Source organism: Triturus cristatus, chromosome 1_2, assembly GCF_964204655.1.
Source record: "Triturus cristatus chromosome 1_2, aTriCri1.1, whole genome shotgun sequence".
Classification (NCBI taxonomy): Eukaryota; Metazoa; Chordata; class Amphibia; order Caudata; family Salamandridae; genus Triturus; species Triturus cristatus.
Genome location: NC_140580.1, coordinates 69096523 through 69120597, shown reverse-complemented (window position 1 = coordinate 69120597; position 24075 = coordinate 69096523). Strand labels below are relative to the sequence as shown.

The 24075-nt window shown below is 45.9% G+C and overlaps 1 protein-coding gene across 1 annotated transcript in view; it reads right to left on the bottom strand.

Annotated features, from left to right (window-relative positions):
* CPXM2 (carboxypeptidase X, M14 family member 2) overlaps positions 1 to 23005 on the bottom strand; it is a 381585-nt gene extending 358580 nt beyond the window's left edge. The window contains exon 1 of the mRNA XM_085601678.1: positions 19898 to 23005. Coding sequence (XP_085457804.1) covers positions 19898 to 20291 — 394 coding nt within the window. The 5' untranslated portion in view covers positions 20292 to 23005. The remainder of the gene's footprint in view (positions 1 to 19897) is intronic.
* Positions 23006 to 24075: the final 1070 nt, after the last annotated feature.

Sequence of the window (24075 nt, the reverse complement as noted above, 5' to 3'; positions counted from 1 at the left end):
TTGCCATTTATTTTCTGGTTAAAAAAAGGAGGTGGAGCCAGCACAATAACAGAAACTAACCATAAGCAAATAGAAACCTCTTGTAAAAATGCAGGTGGAAACAACACAAAAACAGTGAAATAATTACGGGCAAGCAGAAACCCTGCTAGTGGCCATAGTGCAATGTCAAGCTAATCTGCAGCTTACACAAGGCAACCAAAATGTGTTGCCCAATGAATCATCTGGCCAGAATGCTGGGGCCATGCACCTACCACCAGAAACAGTTCGGCCACTAGAGGAGGGTTACCAGGATCCTAAATCTCTGAAAGGGATTTTTTTCACCTCAGAAGAAGGTCACTCTCTCAAAACAATCCATTTCAAATCTCAAACAATTAAGTGCGCAAATCAGGTGGCCCTCGTTGTAGAAGAATCCTTCTCACACCATGACATGACACAGGTCCCTCCAAAAACACAGGGGGATCCCATACATGGAGTAATCCACAAAACATCATCCGGGAAATTAATGTCAATCCTGAACTAAACATCAAAGTGGCATTTGATACTGTAAATAGAGTGGCAATGTTAAAATTAGCAAAGGAAATTAGCATGCTAGCGTACTTTTAAATCATCAAACTTAGATGCAATAGAATTCCCCCCCACCCTCTTCAAAGAGAGCGGGAAGCCACCTTAATAACCTAGGCCACAAATGATATTGCAGACCAAGTTTTTCATTATCAGTAAGCCTTTCAAAATTGGGGGATTGAGCTAAGTAGAGTCGAGCCACCAAGATATCCAGGCCCATTGTTAGCAACAACTGAGCCTGATCTTAACCTGACTTCAAGGCAGGCCAGACCAACAAAGTTAATTAATGAGCACACTGTCCTAAGGCGCACCCTGGGGGCTGAGTTTACATCAATCAATATACCAAAGTTAATAATAGTGAAATCAGTCAAGGGTCCCTCAGGCTTCCTACACTCTATTTCTCGGAGATGAAAACACATGAATGGTCTTAGCTGCCGCAAGCTTTAGACCCTAGTTGGCCCTGATAAACAGCAAGCCCCTCATTAGAAAGACCACATCTGTTCCTGGAATGTACAATGCTTTGGTAAAATGCCCATGGACAAAGACATAATGGACTATTTCCCAAAATTCAATATCATATTATGACAAGCAACCTAGAGTCCCCAACCAACTCCAGTTACTGGGTGCACGGAAATCACATCCCTGCAGTGAGGATTTTCCACTTTGGCCGCCCAAGCAGGGGGCTCTAAACCTTTATCCCCACAAAATACAAATGGTCACAGAAAACTATTGGCCTGGGCGTGGAATAGCTACAGGCCACCAAGTCAGAAATCAAAGATCAGCAAGAACATCGGAAGGCACTCATTCTGCTAAATCTATTCACCCACCCAAGCAATTCAAAGAGGAAAGCGAGGATCTCCACCCTGCAGGCAATCATTAAGACTCTATAAACATGTATGAAAACTCCCACTCAATAGTCTCAGGTGATTTTAACATATGACTTCTTCAAAACCCAATCATCTTACATTTTTCTTCTCTATTGCAAGGCATGAAACCAACCACGAATGATAAAACCCCAATCTCAAGGTTTAAAAGCAGGATTCTAGCTCACAACACTTGTGTGAACCTAGAAAAACAAGGCTTAAAAATTCTCAACAGTAACTTCCAAGATGACAAGTCTGCAGCAACAACTTTCTTAGGCAGTTGGACTGATTCAGTCATAGATTATACCCAAATACACAGTGAATCATTCTCCCTGATCAGGTCATTTCAAATCGACCATCACCCGAAAAGCAATCATCTCTCTCAAGTATTTAAAATAGAATTTGCTTCTCACCAACTGATGGCAACGACCGGATTAGTTTCTTCTCCCTATTCTCAAAAAAAAGACTCAAATGGCGTGACTCAGATATGAGGCAAATCTTGGCCCTGGTATACATCTTAGCAGACACCACCAAGAGTACAAATAACATGACAGAAGTAGGATGTCATACTTGGGAGGAGCTAATTAGGAATTTACTTATAACATTCCTCATCCGTTCAAAGTATATCCCAAACCAGAAAGAAAAACCTGCTCCTTCAACCTACCAAAATCAAATCTGGCATACAAGCCAACTGTGTGAAATAAAAAAAAGACATTAACAGAGGAGTAGTATGGTACACTCTGAATGCAAAAATAGGCATGCCACTTGACAAATCATCACTCCGGCAGCTTAGAAAAACTTACAATAAAGACAGATGGGAAGCAAAAAAGGACTACCATGAAGGGATATGGAACATTCTCCTACACTACAGCAAACAACCCAACAGTTAACAATTCTGGAGTAAGATAAACAAGCTGGTCATAGGGCAAAATCATCCTCACAATGCAGGGATCTCTGAGGATGCCTGGGTGCCCCACATTCACTCTAAGTACTCACTTCCAGAAAGTAAATCCATCTCTGGGAAAAGCACGTACATAATCAGTTTGAGGACATCAAAGCCGGACTCTATTGAGGGGTAGCCCCATCATCACTTGAACTTAGCAGACACTTGCAAACATTGACAACGTATAGAAGGGTTTAACATCGGCATATCTCAAAGTACCTAGCTGACCTCACTAAAGTTTAATAATCTAAGTAACTCTGAAGAATTGTTAACAGAGGTAAAGCAGTTTGCACATATACTAAAGAAATTGAAGATTAAGGGTGCACCAGGCCCTAACGACCTTCCAAATGCACTGTTCAAGCAAGATATTATCTTTTGTGCCAGTTATCTAACCCCTCCCTTTAACAGGATTTATAGCTTCAACATCATCCCGCCATCATGGAAAGGGAGCATACTTAATTCAATATACAAGAGTAGTAGCCAATCATCATGAATTAAAGGCTTGTAGCCTTAATAGATGTCTAAACTAAACTGTACATTTACTGTATACTTTAAGATCTCCAGGCGTGGGCAAAAGAGAACCAGTTAATACCAAAAACTCAAACAGGATTTTGACCAGGCATGGGGACAAAAACTAACCTGTCAGTACTCACCATCCTAGCTGAAAATGTGATACAAATAAGGGATTGAATATTTTTATGCTTCGTCAATCTCAAATCAGTCTTTGACAGAGTCCTCCGTACCCGCCTTTTGGCAAGGCTGTATGGGGCCGTGCCGAAAAATTGTTAAATTCGATTATTGTTCTGTACAGCGACACATGGGTACAGGTCAAACTAGACAATGGCAGTAGGATCGTATCTAAGATCCAAACCAACAACAGCCTTAAACAGGGGTGCGTCTTGGTCCCCTGTTTATTCAATCTTTATCTGGCGGACTTAGATTGACACTTGACACAAGTGGAGTGATTTCACAGACAAAATAGGTCACTTGTAATACGCTGATGATTCAATCGTGCTAAGACAGACTCCTGTTCGTCTACAGAGGTCAATAGATGCGCCGGTTGTGTACATTGAGCAGCACGGCCTGCAGTTGAACTTTTAAAAAGCAAAGGTGATTTGCCTGGCTGATCCAAAGAAAACACATCTAAATTGATTTGCGAAGGGCACCCTCATAAGGGTTGTAACCTCTTACAAATATTTTGGAATAGTGTTAGAGCATCACTTGACCTTCAAAAAGTGCTGTGCTACGATGCGAGCCAAAGCACATACTTTATCTTTTGCATTCAATCAGTTGCAAAAGAAGATTAGCTGCCCGTCACATCAACATCTGCTCACAGTAATGGTAGCACAACTCCTGCTGATTATTTCATAAGACCTGGAAATTACCCATTGCGAAGAAGCGTATTTATTAAACCGTTCACAATCAAATGTTTATATGGCCATCTTCCGCCTGCAGAGGTCAGTCTCAGAAGCTCAAGCACGGCTGGAATTTGGCCTAATGAACCAAGTACCACAAAGAACAAGCCTTGGCATAGCCAATAGATCTCGCTTATGGGACCTTATAAGTGTTTAGCCATGCAACAGTTGATGTTGTTGCACCAAGGATATTGTGCTGCATAAATAAATACTTATAAGGTCCCAAAAGCGAGACCTATTGGCTATGCCAATGCTTGTTTATGTTCTGTAGGGAAGAGAAGCTTGAACTGTGGCTCCCTTCTGTGGTGAAGGAAGCTTGTTTTGGGCCACACACGATACCCTGCTAATAACACAGTCAGGTTACCATATGGTGACTCAGTTATTCCTAGGTAACAAGTTCTCTCATATTATGTGACATTTAAACGGCACCTGCTTCTTTTTTACTGATAACTAGAAAACGAATGGGCAGCTAGGAAATACAGGGAATAACACTATGATAGCAACACCCACACGCACGAAATGCGCTTATCTCGCAGCGCAGTTCAACAAAGCACACTCAACCTGCAAGCCTAGAAACCACTGCTTGTTTCACAGTGTGCGCCTTACAAACTTTACTACACGGTGTGTAAACTACAAAATAAACACGCTTGTGGGGTGAAGGAACTGCTGTTTCATTCAGCTTATAACCTCTGATACTTTCACAACCACCTCTTCAGGAGACATGTGTTACGGCTCCTGGAGAAGACGTTTCAAAGAGCAGCACTAAGACACAAGCAGCCAGCTGCCTGAAACTATTAAGACCCGTCTATTGTACCAACACCTGAACCCAGAGTCGGCCTTTGCCAGGATAGCGCCCTGGCCGGAAAGACATGTGGCGCTCTCGCTGTTGCTTGTGAATATAATGAGCACCAGGGAGCACCGTTTTTGTGTTCAGAGGTCACTCATGAATGTCTACATCAGAATGGTTACTTGCCTCCGAACACAAATACCTCTGCACCTCCAGCGCCTATCTGAATCACTCACGGGTTAACTCCTCGTGCTGGTGGAGCATGTTGTTTGTTGGAGGGGGTGGGGTTATAGTGTGTGGCAGCAGGGAGCGAGAGGGTGATGGGAGGATAAGAAGGCCGGCTGGTAGAGTGTTATAAAGAGCGCTTGCAGCTCCTGAAGCCAGGCGCTAGGCACGCTGGTGTCTGCATGTCCTTATTGCAGACAGCTCCTTACGCCCTCTTAGGTTGTCGCCATTAGCCTGGACCCAGCTCGCCCATGCCAAAAGCCGACCCTGCAAGATCGCGGGGGAAAAATGCTACCGCCGGCCACAGCTTGCAGTGCATGTGCGCGAGTGGTGCGCGCGCAGCAGTAATCACGCCATATGGCGCCTCTGCTCAAGCACGCGTCCGCGCACATGCACTGCAAGCTGTGTCCGGCAGTAGCATTTTTTGAAGCCCTTACTTAAAGTCTCGCCAGACCAGCGCAGGCGCTGGGTCAGGCGAGACCTAATTAAGGTATTTGTAAAGCTTTGTTGGACTCTTCATGTTTCTGCAAAAGGCTCCTTAAACAACTTCTTCTGGCAGGAAATCGAGTTTCAGCCCCAGCCCTAGGTCTAATGGAAGTCTGGGCCCTCCCCACGGAAACAGCATCCTTCCCCCGACTAAGCAACACCTCACTCAAAGCTTTGTCACAGCTGCAAGATAAGAACACACTAGCTGCCGAACGCCACGCATGGACGATTACATCCTCAAGTCAACATTTTCAGCCCAAAGCCTATTTAACAACTCATTTCTCACCCATGCTTTATATCAGTTTATGCTGTTTCATTTTGGACAGTTGGATACAAAAGACCTAAACCCTTCCTGGAAGAGTCGGCCGACAACTCTAAGCTGCCTCCTATGTGGGTATAAACATGAGTCATGAACTGACATTTTATGCGCATGTCCAGCACTTTTAGTACACAGAAGGAAGCTACTTAGACCTGCTTTTCTACAACAGCAAGTGTGCACTGCAGGCAAGCTGTAATGTGTTGGCTCAGTGGAGACTCTATCGCCCTGGCTGGCATATCTGTGCCAGGTGCAGAAATTGCTCGACAGTCCCCTGCAATTAGGGCCACAGGAAAATGCTTCCTCAAACTCTAAATGCTAAAGGTTGCTAGAGAGAGTCTGAGTTCTCCTGCACTTTAACACTATCAGGAACTCAGTCATGCAGGATCTAACGCTCGCTCAATAGATATGAGTCAAATTTGGGGGCAATTTTAAATTTAATATAGGACTCATAAATTGATATTTACAATGCACCCGCACTTTGGCTTTCACATAAGTTAATAGCTGTTGGCTTTTAATCTTAGAAACCTTAAATCAAATTGCGCAACTGTTTTATTTTTATTTTTAAATCATAATTTTTGACGACCTTTTAAAATTGAAATGATTTTAATTAATCAATCAATACGATATTTACTTATTTACTCTTTCTAGAATGTCCTAGAGGGTGAAAACGATGGACTGGAATGCGATAGGAAACTACAAAGAGAGAAAGTGCTAATTAGGTCAAGGTGCAATCCTGCAAGAGATTCATTCTGGATTGGTTGTAGTGTGGCCACACAATAGGTTTTTGGGTCGGTGACATTTTATTTTATCTCTGGTTTTAGCTGTAAGAGGTAAACAGATATTGTAACTTTGGTATCTTAATTTTCAACCAACAAAGCAAAAGATAAGGTTTGCATTATTTGGTGGTAGTTTTTCTTTGCAAAATATTGCACCATGTAATGTATTTTTCATCGTTGCCAGTGACAGCTGACATTTTTCATAACAAATTTAAATACTGCTGACAGTAATACCACTAAGAAATGAAAATTCTACAGATGGAAAAGTGTTTACATAGTGCGGTTAATACCACTGGCAAAGTCAAGTACCACTCCTGGCACAAACATGTTTTGTCGTTTTGGCTGGCCAATATCACCACTTTCTTCAAATACCAGACACACAAAACTGCTTTGGTGACCTGGCAGTGCATCTTTGACTGTCTCAGCCTGTTTAACATTTCTCTTTCTATGGCGCCTAAATATTTCATGCTTTCATCTATTGCAACAGCTCTCTCTTTCGGTTTCATGCATGGGGTGCCTTATGGCACAGAGATCATATACAGACACATACATACTCATTCCCTCATACACTTATCTCTGTCTCACACTTGGGTGCAGAGGTATCAAACTTTCATGCAACCCCGCAAGGCGCCTTGCTGGGCTGCATGAAAGGAAGATACCAGGGATGCACCATAATTAACATTGTGTGGACCATTCCTGTCCTCTTCTTGCGCTGGAGCACAATGTGCTGCCTTGCGCCAATGCAGGCACTCTTATGTCAAGGTGCAAGAAGGCCTGCGTTGTTCTCAGGATTGTTTCTGTGCAGAAAGTGATACCGTACTGTACAAAAACAATCCTCAGAGACATTTTCCTCTTTCTAGGTGTGCTGCACAATGCAGCACACCTAGAAAGAGGAAACAACAAGGAGAAATAAAGATATTCTCCTTGTTGTGTCTCCCCAGGGAAGATGTAGCATTTTGATGGATTTCCAGGAATGTCGCCCCACTTTTTCCAGTGATTACTACTTACACGTGTAATTGGCAGTCCACGATTCCAGCTTTGCACGCCAACAAAATACAAACAAATAAGCTATTGACGAAAGAACGGAGACAACCGGTGTGCACTCTGTCACCTTTTTCTTGGGATTTCCAGGTTTACCAGTCATGGTAAATCCGGGAGCGTGCTAAAATCCATGGGTGAATGCATGGAAACACCCAGGCTCCACACATGGAACGCCTCCTCGGGGCAGAGTCACGCAAGGCAGTGATATGCTCTGCCTTGCGTTACTCCAGATTTACCAAGCACAGCAGGGCCATACAAGATGGCTGTATTATGTTATGTTATTAACACTTATAACGCACACAGCTACTCAAAGAGTGTCCCAGAGTGAAGCCAAACAGGGGCGGAGATGAGCGGATCACTAGCTAAAAAGCAGAGTTTTCAGCCGTTTCCTGAAGAGCATGAGCATCCTTGTGCATCTCTTTAGCACAAGGATACTCATGTTGTTGTTCAAGTTGAGTTCCACACATGGGAGTGGTGCCTGGGTGATTCACCACAACCATTGTCAGTTGCTGGATGGCCTCGTAGATATCAGTCCCTCCTGGCTGTGGGTGCATTGATATTGATACCTTCAAATAAACCTTAAAATACATACTATTGCCTCTATGAAGTTTCTACTGCATCTTGAGGATGAGCGGAAGTTATCAATTCACTATTCTTCATACACCCACCAACCTTGGATATTGTGGTCCCTCCGATCCCTGAAATTTGACAACGCTTCTTTGGAGCTAGCGTGGGTTGGGCCGGACTATGAGTAACTATTTGTGTGGCTGCGCTACCCAAGCGGGTGCTTCAGGTTTGGGGGCATTGCCGAAGTGGTGCAAGTGTGGACTGGCGCACGTATGTCATCAGGCTGGCGGCCATCTTTGGGTGTTTTTTAGGCCCACTTTAAAGTTGAAGCAGCACATGTCATCATGCAAGCGGTCACTTTTGGTTGGGCAGATTTTTTAGGCTAAAATTGAAATCTGAGGCGTGTCGCATCACTGTGGAGCCAGCCTGGTGCAGTTCTTCTAGGGAGAATAAAGAAGCAGTATAATAGCAGTTTGCTCATCTGCAATTACGGTGACAGACACACCTTGTCCTTGTAACAACAAGCAAGACCAGCAGTAAAATGGTTTGTTTGCCTGTGCTCAAAGTGACAGGCAGACCTATTTGTTAACAAATTACAAGTAAGACTCTTTTTGGGCACGTGGTGGTAGGCATACCTGTGATTAATCTTTAAAATCACCTTCTCTTGTGCACTTCTAGAAGCATTTTCATATTTTTGCATGCAAATGGCCAGAGAACAGCATTTTGTGCAACCACCCCATTTCTACAGCAACCAGGCAAACCTAGTATTAAATGGCATCAATGGGTGTAAATATATTTGAAAACTATTTAATAGCCATTGACACAGTTAAGTATCCACCTGAACGGAAAGTTCCAATTTTGTATAGTTCCATTGGCTTCGCACACAGCAGGTTTTTGAAAATCTTCCATCCGTTCCTCCACCTCAGGGAAGTTTTGGTGACGGTGAGAATTGGGATTGTTCCAAAGAGGCAATGGCTCGCATGAGCAAGCAATATGTTGAGAACTGAGCTTGAGAGACATCATTTCTTTATGAGGGAGGAGTGTGTAGAGGAAAGCATAGAGGAATACATTTCACCCTTAAGGGTGCTAGCGGCTACGTGCAAATTTGTAGCACACACTGACATATATATATATCAGAGGCCAGTTTGTGTTTGCCTGTTTCTCCAAGAAAATTCAGGAACGTCTGCTTAGCTCCAGGAAACCTACGCTATTGGAGACTATTGACATAGCAAAGGGCATTGAGTGCTCAAGGATTTCAATGAAAGCTATTCATAGAGAACACTCGGTCACTGCTTAGAATTTTATTGGGGATGAGTTAGCAGATACTGTTAGTGCAGTAAATTTGGGCAAGGCAGTGAGATAATCTTTCAAAAAGGGTACCACTAGTTGCTTTAGGTGTGGCTCAAAAACCCACCTTAGTAACAATCCCAACTGCCCTGCAACCGGCAATAGATGTTTGCTGTGTGAAAAAATTGCTTCTTCCGGGTTGTGGGCAGAACGGGCAAAAGATCTACCCGGGTTAATAGTATAAAGGTGTAAGGGTCAGTACTCATGTGTACAAAGAAACTTGATAATGTCCTACTGACTACTGAATGCAATTCTGTTTTTGATTCCAACAAAGTTAAGGGGCAATGGGGCACTGCGTTAATTGGTGAGGTTGAAATTCCAATTATGGCTGATTCGGCATCACCAATTACAATTCTGTTTGAAGTCATGTTTCTTGAGAAATGGAGTGACAAAGTCAAACTAGAGGAGAAGGATGTGAACCCCAAGGCATTTAATGAGTCTAACATAGACATGCTGGGGTATTTCTTGTCCAATCTGGAATGTTTCGGTAAGAATTGTTACTAACGTGTATGTAGCCTTCAAAGGATGGAATATCATTGCATGGCAACACTTAGCTAGTATGGGCCTATACCTGGTTCCGGGTTTGGCAAACCCTATAGCGTTAGGTGATGTTCCATCAGGGTACCCAGAAGAAAGTCTAAATGTGGTATTTGTGGATGGTGGTTCACATGTTTTAGATGTAAAGAACATTTTGGATATTGAGAATGTTTTGAAACGATCTCCTGGTTGATTACCACCTACTTCATAAGATACAAGAGGTGCTTGCCAAATTGGGGTGGGGGGATTTTTTCATCATAGATTTGAGCTTGGCGTATGACCAGATACCACTTACTGCCTAGTTGCAAGAACTGACCACCTTTGTCACCCCATTTGGAGTGTTTAAGTCTCTCAAGTTGCCTTTTGGCCTAGCTTTTGCATCTAGCATCTTCCAAAAACTCATGGACAATCTCTTGGAACACATCCCGGGGGTCCAAACATACCAAGATGACATTTTGGTTTTTGTTAGTGATTAGGAAACACACAATGTGACCCTTCACAATGTGTTTGTTCTAGCCAAGGCAGGTGTGACGAAATGAAAAGACAAATGCAGTTTTGGCATTCAACAACTCAAGTATTTGGGTCACATGATCTCACAGCGGGGCTTCAAACCCAAGTTTTGCTTGATCAGGGGCCATTCGTAAGGCAGTCCCTTCCAAAGACAGCGATGCTCTGTGGTAGTTTTTGGGCATGGGTATGCACTAACTGTGGAGCCCTTATGAGCCCTATTGAGGAAGGGGGCAAAGTTTGCTTGGACGAGTGAACTTTCACAGACGTTTGATAATGTCTTGGACTTGATTGTGGGGGTCCCTGCTTTACATCCATTTCAGTACAATTGCAAATGTTTCATCACGGTTGATGCACGCCTAACTGTGTTGTGAGTGGTCCTAGGGCAGTGGGTATCAGGTAGAGAACACACTATAGCGTTTGTATCCGGAATGCTGAGACCAGCAGAAACACATTTCAGCAAGATAGAATGCGAGGCTCTTGCATGTATGTGGACAATAACAAATTTAGAACCTACATTTGGGCACGAGAGTTTGAGGTTTTCACTGAACACAAACCCCTAGGGCACACTTTAGGCGGCAGTGGTCTAGGTAAAGCTTCAGCCAGGTTGATCCATTTGCTATCTAACGTTCAAGAGTACCATTACAGCATCAAACATTTACCTGGAGAGAACAACTTCAGGGCTGATTGCCTGTCACAAATGCCCAAAAGTGATGAGCATGGTCTCGATGAGTTAGAAGTCACTGGATGCGTGGTGGCTGCATTACATTCTGTGGAGGAGTGTGCTCCTGTCACTGAACAAGCTTGGCGGAATGCTAATGCAAAGGATTATAAATTTAGTCAGGTCAAGGAGTTTATCTCAGGTGGTTGGCCAGAGGGCAGGAAGTTTTATTGCGACCTGAAATGTTTTTTTTCAAGTAGTCACTGAGTTATCTATGGTTAGTGACATGATTATGCGTCATGATTTGCCGGAAGGTTTAAGGAAGAACATAACAATGGCTGCACACCGTGGATACTTAGGGGTCACCAAGACATGTATGCTTCTTAAACTGTACTATTGGTGACTTTCCTTAGTCGCAAGTTAAATCCTTGGTTAATATATGTGCTGAATGTCTGGTATCTGAAAAAAATGGAAAACGATGGCTACTCCCTTCCATCCCGTTCAGTTACCAGAAAGACTGTGGGTTAAGGTTTGGAGGGACCTCTCTGGGCCGTAGGAAATTCCACGTAGCAAAATCAGGTATTTGATTTTACTCATTGATTGTCACTCCATGTGGTTGTATTGTATGTTCTGTGATGGCCCTAGGACTGGGAATGCCATTGAAATTTAGAACGTGTGTTTGCAGTTGAAGATTCATCCAGAACGACTGTTACAGACAATGGTTCACACCTTCTTGTCACATCAAATGTGCATGTTTCTGAGCCTTAACAGTGTAAAGCATGTTAAGGTTGCTTTATACTCCCCAGCATCTAATGGTTTAGTCGAGAGGGTGATAAGAGTGGTGAAAGAAGTGGTTCAAACAGCACTTTCTTCAGGGCAGAATGTGCAGAACCTTGTTGATACCAAGATCTGGAATTACAACATTGCACCCTACAACCCCACTTGTGTTCCTCCTTTTAATTGTTGATAGGGAGAAAGGTGCACACAACTCTGTTCCCTAATTGGTTGCAGTGCAAGAGAATGGGGAAAGATGTTCAATTGAAGGATGCCTCTGTGGTTTCCCAGGTCCTGCTGAAGGCCATGAATAAAATGTTGGATTCTGGCAAAAAGTTCATGAAAATGGACTTTCAAGTTGGTGACTGGGTGTTTATAAAAAAAAATCCATAAAATCCAGGAGAGTGCTGAAGGGACAGTTGAAATTCTCCTCTCCTGTGCAGGTCACAAGGGTGAGCAAAGGATCAGTCCTTTTTAGTGATAGGGGATGGTGAAAAAAGAGGAGTTGTGTACTTTTTTCTGATGTGCAAGCAGCCTCATTGAAAAGACTTTCTGAGGAGAATGTGGATCAATGTTCCAGGACTCACAGGAAGGGTCTTTCTCCTCTCTAAGTGAGCTTTCTTCAGAGACTGACAAAACAAGCCCTGTGGATGTAGTTGATCAGAAAAATATTAGCACCACAGTTACATGGGAATTGGGATTCCGTCAAAGAAAGACACCTTGCAGATTTGATGACTATGTATTGTGTTAAATTTTATGACTGAGTTATTTTCTAAACTTGGATATGTTTTATTTTTATTGGCAAAACTTGTTTCTGTGTTTTTTTTTTAAAAAAGAGGGAAATGTTGTAGTATGAGTATCCTCGTGCATCTCCTTACCTTGAGGATACCCATGTTGTTGTTCAAGTTGGGTTCTACACTCAGGAGTGGAACGGTGCCTGTGTGGTTCACTGCAACCCAGTGCTTTATTTGAGCAGGAGCTTTCCGGTGCTAAGCACCGGCACTTAATTCATTTCTGATGCTCGGCACAGGCACCTAATTATCAACACCATACTTAGAACAGTCCACCACATGGTGGCGCAGCTTATCTAATTTAGAGATTAGCAGAACAATGGTAGTTTAGAGATACAATATACATTAAAATTGCTAATACCTGCCTCTGCAGCCATTCCTTTAGATATGGGGACCTGGAATCATCTGAACTGTCGCATTAACATGCAAGAGAAATGGTTAGTAGCTGTTTTGGCAATGATGACAAGGGCGGTGGTGGTGCAAGCTACGGTGGCCTCCTGGTCAGAGCCCTGGCATGTAATATTTTACAAATTAAGCAATGCCGCAACCATTGTCAGTTACTGGATGGCCTCGCAGAGGCTGGTCGCTCCTTGTTGTGGATGTATTGAAACCTGCAAACAAATATTAAAGTACATGCTATTGCCTCTGTGAGTGGAACGGTGCCTGCGTGACTCTCTGCAACCTCTGTCAGTGGCTGGATGGCCTCACAGACGTCGGTCACTCATGGTTGTGGAACCCAACTTAAACAACAACATGGGTATCCTCGCGCTAAGGAGATGCACAAGGATACTCATACTACAACAGTGGCCTTGCATGGCTTGGTAAATCTGCCTTAAGGATTGTGTTGCTCCTGCAACAGCCTGCGTGACACAAGCGCAACCCTTTCCCTTGATAAATCTGGCCTTTTATGTCTGTCTCAAACTTTGACGCTGTTGGACTTGGCCCTTTTTGCAGGGTCATCCCTGAACTTTTTGCCTCCTCCTAGATTTTTTTTCTGACATGGTGTTGGTGGTTCTAGGACTCTGGGCACTTTAGCACTGCTTTCCAGTGTAAAGTGTGTGTGCTCTCTGTGGTAAACATGGTAAGATTGGTCTACGTTTGTTTGGCATGTTTAATTTACCTGCCAGTCCCTTGTAAAGCGGTATCTCATATACCAAGGGCCTGTAAATTAAATGCTACTGGTGGGCTTGCAGTGCTGATTGTGCCACCCACCAACGTAGCCTTTCAAACCTGTCTCAGGCCTCTGCCATTGCAGGGCCTGTGCGCGCAGTCTTACTGCCGCTGTGGCGTGGCACCTAAAGTGTGTGCCATGTCTGTGACCCCCCCTTTTACTGCATGCCAGTCACCCCTAAGGTAGGCCCTAGCTAGCCCTATGGGCAGGGTGCATTGTAGGCACAAGGTAGGACATGTACCTTAAGTGTGTGACATGTCCTGGTAGTGACAAACAGCCATTTTGGTTTCTCACTGCTGTGAGGCTGCCCTCTCATAGGAATGCATTGGGGATTCCCTGATAAGTCTTTCAGTGGTAATTCCTGATGTGAGAGGAGCAGCGTGGTCAAGTTTGTTATGGTTGGAATAGTAATAAAAAATGATGCGCAATAGTGTGCGCAGATTTATTATCACTATTTTAGAAATGCCGCTTTTAGAAGTTGGCATTTCTGTGTGCTATGTGTCTGTCTGCCTGATGTGGATTGCATGTCTGGCTTTGGAGTGACAGGGGCTGGTGAGGTGTGTGTGGCTCCAGGGAGGGCAGGGTGAGTCAGCACGAGGCTGAATAGGGGATCTGCATTTGGAGTAGTGGGACTAGTAGTCCTCTGATCCTGAATAGGTCTGTGCCTGCCTAGGTGAATGCTGGCTCCGCCCCCCCTGTGGTGTGTCTAAGGACCGAGCCCCCATCTGACAAAGGAGGGTGTGAGCACTGTACACAGAGTGCTCCAACACCCCCCAGAACCAGTTGAGACCCGTTCCCCCAAGCCCTGTGCCAGGGCAGAACAAAGAAGAAATGTGTATATATACTGGGGCTGTGACCCATGAATTGTGCTACCTTGTGCTACTTGGGAACTGGCTGCTGCTAGGCCCCAGGAGGAACCGCCACGAGGGACTGCCTCCCTGCTGGAGGGCCCTGTGAGCTGGCCTGCCTGGGCCCAGCCTTTGCCCTGTGTGACTTTAGGGACTGAAAGAGAGGACTGACCCTGTGTTCTGCCCCCTTTTGTGCCAGCGCTGCCCTGTACAGATTACACATTCAGACATGTGGTAAGGGCTGGGATGAAGGCACCGACCTCAGCGTGAGGAGCGCCTGGCCACTGCTGCGCCCCGCAGCACTGTACCACCAACCAGGAACGTGTGACTGGCACTCTCTTTTGGCCTCTTAATTACCAACCCAAGACGGGGGATCGCAATGAATGCTGCTGCAAAACCTGGAAGTCAGGCAGAAGACCCCTTGCGGGGTTCCCATGAGGAAGAGGAGAGCCCCGCAAGCTTTATTTGCCCAGTAATTCCTGCCATCCGTGAGACGGGTACCGCTGTCTTGGCGGAGGCCACGGAGGTCAGGCGAGGTCCACGCCTGGTTGTGAGCGGGGCCTACTTCTGGGAGGAGAACCGCGAGGAGAGGACGCGGAACTCTGGCACAAGTATTGCCTGCTTTTAGACGGGGGCTCCCGCGATCTGCGAGGAGAGCCCCACTTGTCTGCCAAAGCCGGTTAAGGGAAAAGGAGACTTTGCCCCCGATGCCAACAGGCCCAGGCACGGGCCAGAAGTCAGGCAAGTCTGCCTGATCAAGGGCAGAGCCTTGGGACGGCTCGCAGCCGCCGTGTGCCGCCAGAGAGTAGTGGTGAGGAGCGGAGCTCGACTGGAGTCTCTCCAGGTGCCCGTTACCGAGGAAGAACCGCTCGTCAACTGGCTGGGAATGAGAAGGCACTGTTTGAGCCTGAGTGTGGAGTGCCGGATCCCCGCACCGACTGAGGCATTCCTGTCTGGGCCAGAACAGCCCCAGTAAGTGGGGTTGAATGTGGAGTATTGTTGGTGCCTGCGGTTGCACCCATTTTTTGCCTACAAGGAGTCCTGGTGAGTGGGGCATAGGAGGCACAGTTAGTGCCAGTGCTGCTTTCACAGCTGCACCGCGAGTGCGGGCATCTGCCACGTGGGAGCATTTCTTTTTTGACAATTTGGGGGCAGAGGCCTCATTGTGAATTAGGAAGCTCAGGGTGAACCTCGACGGAGGCCCCCGAGCCAAGGTGGAGGATTGAACCTTCACCAAATGACCCCGCAGTCCAGGGAGAGAGCACAAAGACGCTAGGACTGCCATTTGGGGGCCAGTGGGCTCCCGGGGACATGTAGGCCTGATATGAGGTATATTTCTGCCTGAGAGGGGCCTGAGGTGTAACAACGATGCTCTGCTCTACTGCTGATATTCTTTGATGCCTAATATGATTGATACATAATATTTTCATGCTTTTAGTGATGCATAATGTGTTTATGCCTACAGTGATGTATAATGTGTTTATGGCTAATGTGATGCAAACATAATGCGTTTATGTTGCTTGACCTGGTGCTGAGTGCAGCATTTGGCCAGTTGTTACTGGTTGTGTTTTACATTTGCTACTTGTGCTTTGTGATGGTTCTGACAGTGGCTCAGTTGGCCCTGTCATGTATATAATCCCCTGTAAATTACTACCTGGTGCCAGTGGGCACAGTGTATATGTGTGATTATGATTCTTATGTGTTTTGGATAATACAAAGGCTGATTTTTGTATAACCTTGTGTGGAATTCCTTTTGTGGTGTGCCTAAACGCTTTGCACATTTCCTCTGGGATAAGCCTGACTGCTTGTGTCAAGCTACCAAGGGGGTGAGCAGGGGTTATCTTCAGCGTGTAACTCCCTTGCCCTGACTAGAGTGGTGGTTTCTGCCTGGCTTGGGCGCAAGCCCTAGCCAACCAGAAATCCCATTTCTAACAGACGCTATCTTATATTGGCATTCATCTATCATATTTAGCATGTCCGTGTCTCCTTTCAGTCACTTTAGACAATGATCAATAAGGCCTCTGTTTAAACACAATGAGCTGGTATTAGTTGGTATAAAGTTGGTGGCATTTGGGCACCATGTTTGGTACACATAAGCCCGATAAAACTTCCATTACACAGGTATACTTTTTTGTCATTTTGCATTGCGCTTGTTAAGTGAAATTCCTGAAATACTGCTATTATGGCGTTGCACAATCATGCGCCGTTTGCAACAACAAAATAGTACAAGTGTAAGGGAACAATTAAAAAGAACAGAACTCGAGTGGCTGCTGTTTGTGGCAATAGTATTTTTGCACTTTTTAAAGCACAAAATGCATAGCCGCTTCTAAAATGCTTATTGCGATTTGTGCCAATTTCTGCATTTGGTACAATTATGTGCAATTTCATATAGAATTCTAAAATGTTGCATAACTACATGAAAGTAAATTGTGTGAACTTCATACACCCACAGTTACACCTTCTAGTGCTGAAATTGTAACCTGGTACCACCTGGTGTGTCGGGGGTCTTGCGGCACTGGTGTAAGAGGGTTTCATACATTTCAAATGAAAATGGCCCGTGCTCCCTGGGACGAGTGGGTGCTGCTTTGCTGAGGAGAGCTTACAGCCGCCATCAGTTCCAGCTGCAAATGGCAGACAGCATCTGGAGCATCATTTGTCCATGCCCAAGGGGAATGCATTGTTCTCGTATTTGAGAGTTTGTTTAAAATGTGTTTGGCTGTTGTTATTCGTACTATTGTTTTATTTGATGGTGTTGTGCGGGCTCGTCTGCCATTGCAATATGGCCATCAGTATAGGCAGAGGTCCATATATTCATTTTAAATGGCTCTCTCGTTATTCTTAGCTAGACCTATGTATAATGTGCTTCTAGGCTGGATGGATCGAGGGAACCTCAGGCCATTTAAATGTGACTTCATCCCCTTCACCATACAGTATGGGTCAATGGGCCAGAATTTTTTACTGATCACACGGGCATGCGCACCTTCAAAAAAACAGAAGTTCACTTCCCTCCCAGCATTGGTGGAACAATACTTTACTTTGACATTATTTTTTATTTCCATTCTTTAGCCCTTCTTATTTTTTAGTCATCCTTTTGTGTTTATGTCTTCAGACTACAGTGATTTCAAGGCTATATTATCTTTTCTTTGCACAGCTATTCTGTGATGTTCATTACAACTAAGATACTAAAGACTCTGTACCTGTGCTAACAACACATGCCCACACAGCCAGTCTTTGAAGCACGACTGACTGAGTTTGTAGTTTGCCTGATTAAAAGCATGCCACATAATGCAATGAACACTACCTTTCCTTTTCCCACTGCATAACAATTAAAATGTACAAGGCAATCAACAATGACGTTTATGCAAATGTGAATCTGTCTAGCAAGTAATCACCCTAGGGATAAAAGCAACATTCTACCATAGAGATGCTCAAAGTTCACATATCCATTTCCATAGGTAAGGCTAGCAGGTCGATAAATGGCTATAGGCAACATGTACATGTTTCTTAACCTTTTATGACTTCATTTTACTTCATACCTAGATGCATAGTTTCAGGCAGGAACAAGTTACTCAAGAGTAAACACCTGCAGACGTAGGTCATAACTTTCCATGAAAACAACAACCCCGTAATGAGTTGAAAAAGGTTATTAAAAACGTAAAGAGCTTCTACAGGAATTGAGAGTCATATTGAGTGAAAGGGTTGTGGTGATTAGGGTAGGGAGGTTAGGGTGGTGGAGGTAAGTGTAGTGATAGGTACGTTACAGTGGTGAGGGTGGTGGTGGTATTGAGGGTGATGGTGAGGGTACTGAGTGTGGGGATGCTGAGGGTGCGGAAGGTGGTGGTAGTGAAGCTGGTGTTAGGGAGATGACTGTGGGGTGGCTGGTGAGGGCAGTGGTGGTGAGGGTGGTAAGGGTGGTAAAGGTGGTGGTGAGGGTAGTGAGGAGGGTGGTGATGAGGGTAGAGGTTATGAGCATGGTGTTGAGGAGGGGGTGGTGGTGATGGTGGTAAGGATGATGATGGTCGGGTGGTGGTGGTGGTAGTTAAAATGGTGATGATTAGAGTGGTGAATGAGGTGGTGTGGTGGGAGGATGTGGTGGTGAAGGTGGTGGTAGTTAGGTTGATGGTGGTGATTTAAGGTGGTACGTAGGGTGGTGAGGTGATTAGACTAGGGTGGTGGTTAAGGTAAGGTTGTGGTAGTGGTTAAGATGGTGGTGGTAAGCATGATGGTGGTTAAGGTAGGGTGGTGGTTAGGTTGGTGGTCGTGGTTAAAGTGGTGCCTGTAGTTAGAGAGGTGGGCACTGTAGTGCTAAGTGGTGGTGTTTGTGGTGGTACTAGGAGGAGGTTAAGGGGGTTGTGGTGGCAGGGTGGTGGTAGTATGGTGGTGGTAGGTTGGTTAGGGTGGTGGTGGCTAGGTTGATGGTAGATAGGGTGGTGATGGTTAAGGTGGTGGTGGTGATGGTGATGGTGAGGGTGATGGTTAAGGTGGTGGGATGGTGGAGGTGGTTAGGGTGGTGTTGGCTATGTTAGGGGGTGATTAGAGTAGGGTGGTGGCTGTTTGGGTGGTGTGTAGGATGGTGGCAGTGGTGATTGTAGGGTGGTGGAATGGTGTTTGGGTGATGGTGGGGTGGTGGTGGTAGAGTGGTGTGGGTGGTTGTGTTGGTGGTAGGGTTGTGGTGGTGATAGGGTGGTGGTAAGGTGATGGTGGTAGTAGGATGGTGAAAAGGTGATGGTGGGAGGATGGATGTGGTAGGGTGATGGTAGTTTGGTGGTGACAGGGTGGTGGTGCTACAGGTGGTGGTAGTGTGGTGGTATGCATACTGACGTGAGTGGGAGTAAAGTGGAGCAAGCATTAAAAAGACAATGGGGGAAGAAGAAAGAAAAAAAAAGTATATAAATCTCAGTGCGAGCAGCGGAAAGACACTGACCAAAAAGAAGCATTCAGTTCTTGGTCCGTGTTCCACACCATGGAGGAGAAATTAAGCTGGCATGCATTGACCAATCAGGAGCCAGCAAAAAAAGAGTACCAATGAAGCCAAAGAATGGTAAACAATGGGTGAGCTCCAAGCGTTTTTTGTTGTTGTTGTTCTTTTAGCAAAATGTCTCGCAAGCACCAGCTGTCTCAGGCAAGACCTAAAAAGAATCCGTTTTTTATTCCCACTACTAGTATTTTACGACTCCTGTCTGTCCTGATCATTTTAGTAGCCGTTGGAAGATGCGGTCCCTGGACAATAACCCACTTTACTCATGCTTTACAACTTTTCTGTGCATTGGGTACTCACCTGGCTTCTCCTGGTGTGGTTTTGGTGATTTCTTGTCGCTCTTGCCTCCTTTCTTTGGTTTCTCTTTGCTGGGGGACTGGGTCGTCCAGTTCTCCTCCTCCTCACCCCTCTCCTCGAGATCTTGCTCGCCCTTCATTGGTTCAGCATCTTCCACCTTTGGCCTTCTCTCCCTTTCCTCCATTTCTCCTTCAATAGGCCCCCCCTCCTCCCACTGGCCTGTCTCTGTGCTTGGCCCTTCTGGCTCTGGGTATGCGTAGTTGTGATCTTGAGATGGGATCTCCTGCAGGTAGTAATCTGTGTGGCCTGATGGTACTGGCCGGGCCCTCTGTGATAACAAAGGTACAGTCAGAACCCCAAGAAGCAATAGAAACCCTTCCAGCCCCCAGCTCCCCATCTTCTGGACCTAGGGGTCACTTACAAGGGAAACACCTGTTTGATCTCAAAGTGCCTCTTGGGCTGCTGCAAGTCTGTCCCTAAAAGAAGCCCTGAGAGAGGTATCCTACCAGAAAACACCAGACTGATTCCAGCACAGATCACCTGGCTGTGGTCACAAAAGAGACTTCCTGACTGTGTGATTACAACAGATACTGCCTGTATAATCTCAGAAGAGACCTCTTGAGAGATCACAGCAGAGACCTCTTATTTTGCAACCTTATTCCCACAGATTTCCCTGTCAGTGTGATGCAAGCAGAGACCTCCTAGGAGATCACAGCGGAGACCTTCTAACTACTGGGAAAGGATCCCAGAGGGTCCCGTGACTGGTTAATCGCACCAGAGACCCCTGAGTATGTGACCTAAGCAGAGATCTGACTTTAATTTGAGGAAGGACCCTTGACTGATGGTGACTTTGGGACAGGGGGCTTAAGACTGCACAGGGTGAGAAGATGGCCTTAGAAAACTAGCACTGGCAGCCGCTGGTGACATCCAAGACAGGTGGGCAAGCCCGGGGTAGAAGCGTCTATGGCTCTCCAGGAAAAATATAGCCAGGGCAGAGACCACTGTGAAACTCTGCGGACAGATAATGTTGTGCAATCCAAGAAAACAGACTACAAGGGAAATCCAGGAGCAGAGACTGCTGAGAGCAAATCCAAGATCAGAGACTGCTGGAAAATCCAAGGAAAAAGAGGACTAAACGTGATCTTTGAAAAAGACTGCTATGGATATGGAAGACCAGACACTGATGGGCAATCCAAGCCTAGAGGCTGCTGACAAAAGCCAATACCGTATACTGCTGGGTAATCCGAAACCAGAGACTGCTGGAGGAAGCCAATAACATATCCTACTGGAGAAATCCAATTGTAGAGACGATGGTCAATTCCAAGAAAAGAGACTGCCAGGTCAAATCCAACAACAGACACCGCTTGTTTGGCAAGAGATAGACTACTGACAATCAAATGATGGAGACGTGTGGGCTCCAGGAAAGAGACCGTTCGGATTCCAGGTGCACACACTGCAGTTTGTTCTAGGAGTAGAGAATGGTATGTATTCCAGGTGCAGAGTGTGCTGTGCAGTCCAGGGGCAGGAGTATAGTCTTGGTAGATCTAAGGTCGCGAGACGGTTCTGGATCTTAGTGGTGGAGACTGTTGTAAATGAGCGGTTCCGGCAGTCGGCAAACCCGGGCTCTTTCGCAAACTGCAGCCAGAGACTTCCACCCTGCCTGGAGCTACAGACAGCTGGGACAGCTCACAGAAAGGACGTGTTTTCATCCAGGTGCCAGAAGACATCCGGTCTCGAGCCAATCTGCTTCCTATTCCGGTGAAATACAGTAGCAGATTACTGCAACAGGCAGGGCTGCGTAGAGACAGCTTGTAGAAACAGGCTGGGATAAAGACTCCGTGTAGAGACAGCTAAACAGAGAGAGGTAGAAGAAGAGTTCTCTGCAAAATGAGACGTTTCTCGGAGACAGGGGTTAATATAGACAGCTCGAGAGCAAGGAACGGATACTCTTTCCTAGAGACGAAAGATACCACGTATGGACACAGGGGGTCAGAGACAGTTCTGGAGAGGGGGTGCTTATGGGGAGTGTGGTAAATGTATAATTTTCTTGAAACAGTGGGGCCGTCTCTAGAGAGAGGCAAATAGATCCTTCTCTGTAGGCAAGGTTAATACGTTAGATAGAGATAGTGTAGACCAGAGCACCTCTAGAGACAGGGCCTGGGGTAAAGAGCGACTGCAGAGATTATAAGAAAGAGAACGGCTGGTTTTCGATGGGGAGAGGTTAAGAAAGGCTGCGTCCATGCATAGAGGATAGACGGCGTTGCTAAAAACAGGGGTGTGAGGGAAAGAGAGAGGAAAGAGAAGGGCAGCTTTTAGACATACAAGAAAAGACAGGCTCTTTGAACACAGTGCTAGATAGATACTGTTTCTGGAGACGAGATGATAGAATCCTTCTAAAGACAGCGCAGCACGGAGGTTGTCACTAGAGACGGGAGAACAGAGAGAGGGCAGAGAGAGAACTTCTAGAGGCAGTGATGTGGAAACTGCCGAGAGAGAGGAAAAAAAGGTAGGAAGAGACTGTTGCTGCCCTAAGCGGAGAGGGATACAGCCCTGCAAGTGTGGGAGACAGGCTGAGCATAGGGGCAGTGTCGTCAGAGGCCGCTGTTGTGAGTACACTGCCCCAGGTATCCCATGCACTCGGGCTGTCTCAGAATGCTTCGACAGCTGGGAGTTGCTGCTGTTTCCTTGCGGATCCGCAAGTGGCGTGGAGGTCAGGAGACTGCTCCAGAGTACTCGCGGCAGGTGGGTTGTACGGAATAAGAGACCTCCTCTCAATCCTGCTGTTTACCACACAGCCAGAAATCCCGTAACGGAAAGAGACCGCATCCGTAGGGTGAAAGTATCCGAAGGAGAGAGCGCTCCCGTGCGCAGGTGTGGAACTGTCGCAGGTCTTCTAGACAGCTGTGCCTTCACCACTGCAGGTGCCCAGGAATAGAGACAGGCTGCTTTCTTGGGAGAGAGACAGTCATATCTGTTCCTTCAGGCACAGACTGCCCTACAGAAATAGAGACAGACTGTCCTTCTGGGATAAACACAATCTGTCCCAAGGGGCGCAGAGACAATATGCTGCTGGGACCGAGACACACTGCCCTCCCGGGACTGAAAGGTTCTGCTGAGACTGACTGATCCTCTGTCTACAGGGAGAGAGCGCCTGTGGGAGGTATGGCCGGAAGGCTCAGGCATCCAGGGTCGGGAGGCAGGAGGGGTCTGCCACTGCTTGGAAGAAACTTCCAAAACTTTAAATCTTCAGATAAAAGTAACGAGAAGTTAAGAGCCAGGAAGGGGCAGAAAGAGGAGGGGGCGCTGGAGGGGGAGAGAAGACTAAAATAGAAGGGAGGCAGAGAGGAATCCATAACACTTAGAACACTTTGGCAATCCGTGTGAATAAAAGCAAATACCAACGGAGCGCGCGCCAGCCACAGACTGAATGGAACCCAGTCGAGAAGAGGGAGGGAAGAGAAAAGACAAAAAAAGGAAGTGTGTGGGAGAGAGAGCGAATAAGAAAGAGAGAGAGAGATATGGAAAATAGAAAGACAAAGGCACCACGAGATAGGTAAGAGTGACAGAGATACAACGACACAGAAAAACAGAGAGATCAGTAGAAAAACAGGGAGTGTGAGAGAGAAAGTCTTCGAAAGAGAGAGGGCGATAAACGGAAAAACAGACAAATGCGATGAACATATATGGAGAGAGCGAAAGGTCGAAAGAAGCAAAGGAAAAGAGGGAGAGAACAGGTGAGAAATAGACACTAAAACACAGCATAAGGGTGAGAGGAATTGAGAGAACTAGAGAGTATGACAAACAGAGAGACAGAGACAAAGAGAGGTATAGCACCAGACATGGAAATTAAAGAATGGGACAAGATAGGAAGGGACAGCGAGGAGGAGAACATTTTATGGAGAAAAAAATGTAAGATAAAGGAGAGAAAGGGAAAATAGAAGAAGATAGGGAGGGAGAGTTTGGATATATGGAAAAAGAAGGAAAAGGGTGAACGGCAAGGAAAGGGGCGCGAAGAAGGACTGGAGCCCGTCCTATGAACGCGTAGAAAGGGAAGAGGTGAGATAAAGTCTTTGAAAGGGGGTCGGCACCAGAGAGGCTGGTGTGAAAGGGAGTGGGGGTGCCTAGGAGCTGGAGCGAAGAGCTTGGCTTGGTTCAGCTTCCTTTCTTGATTCGTTCCAGGT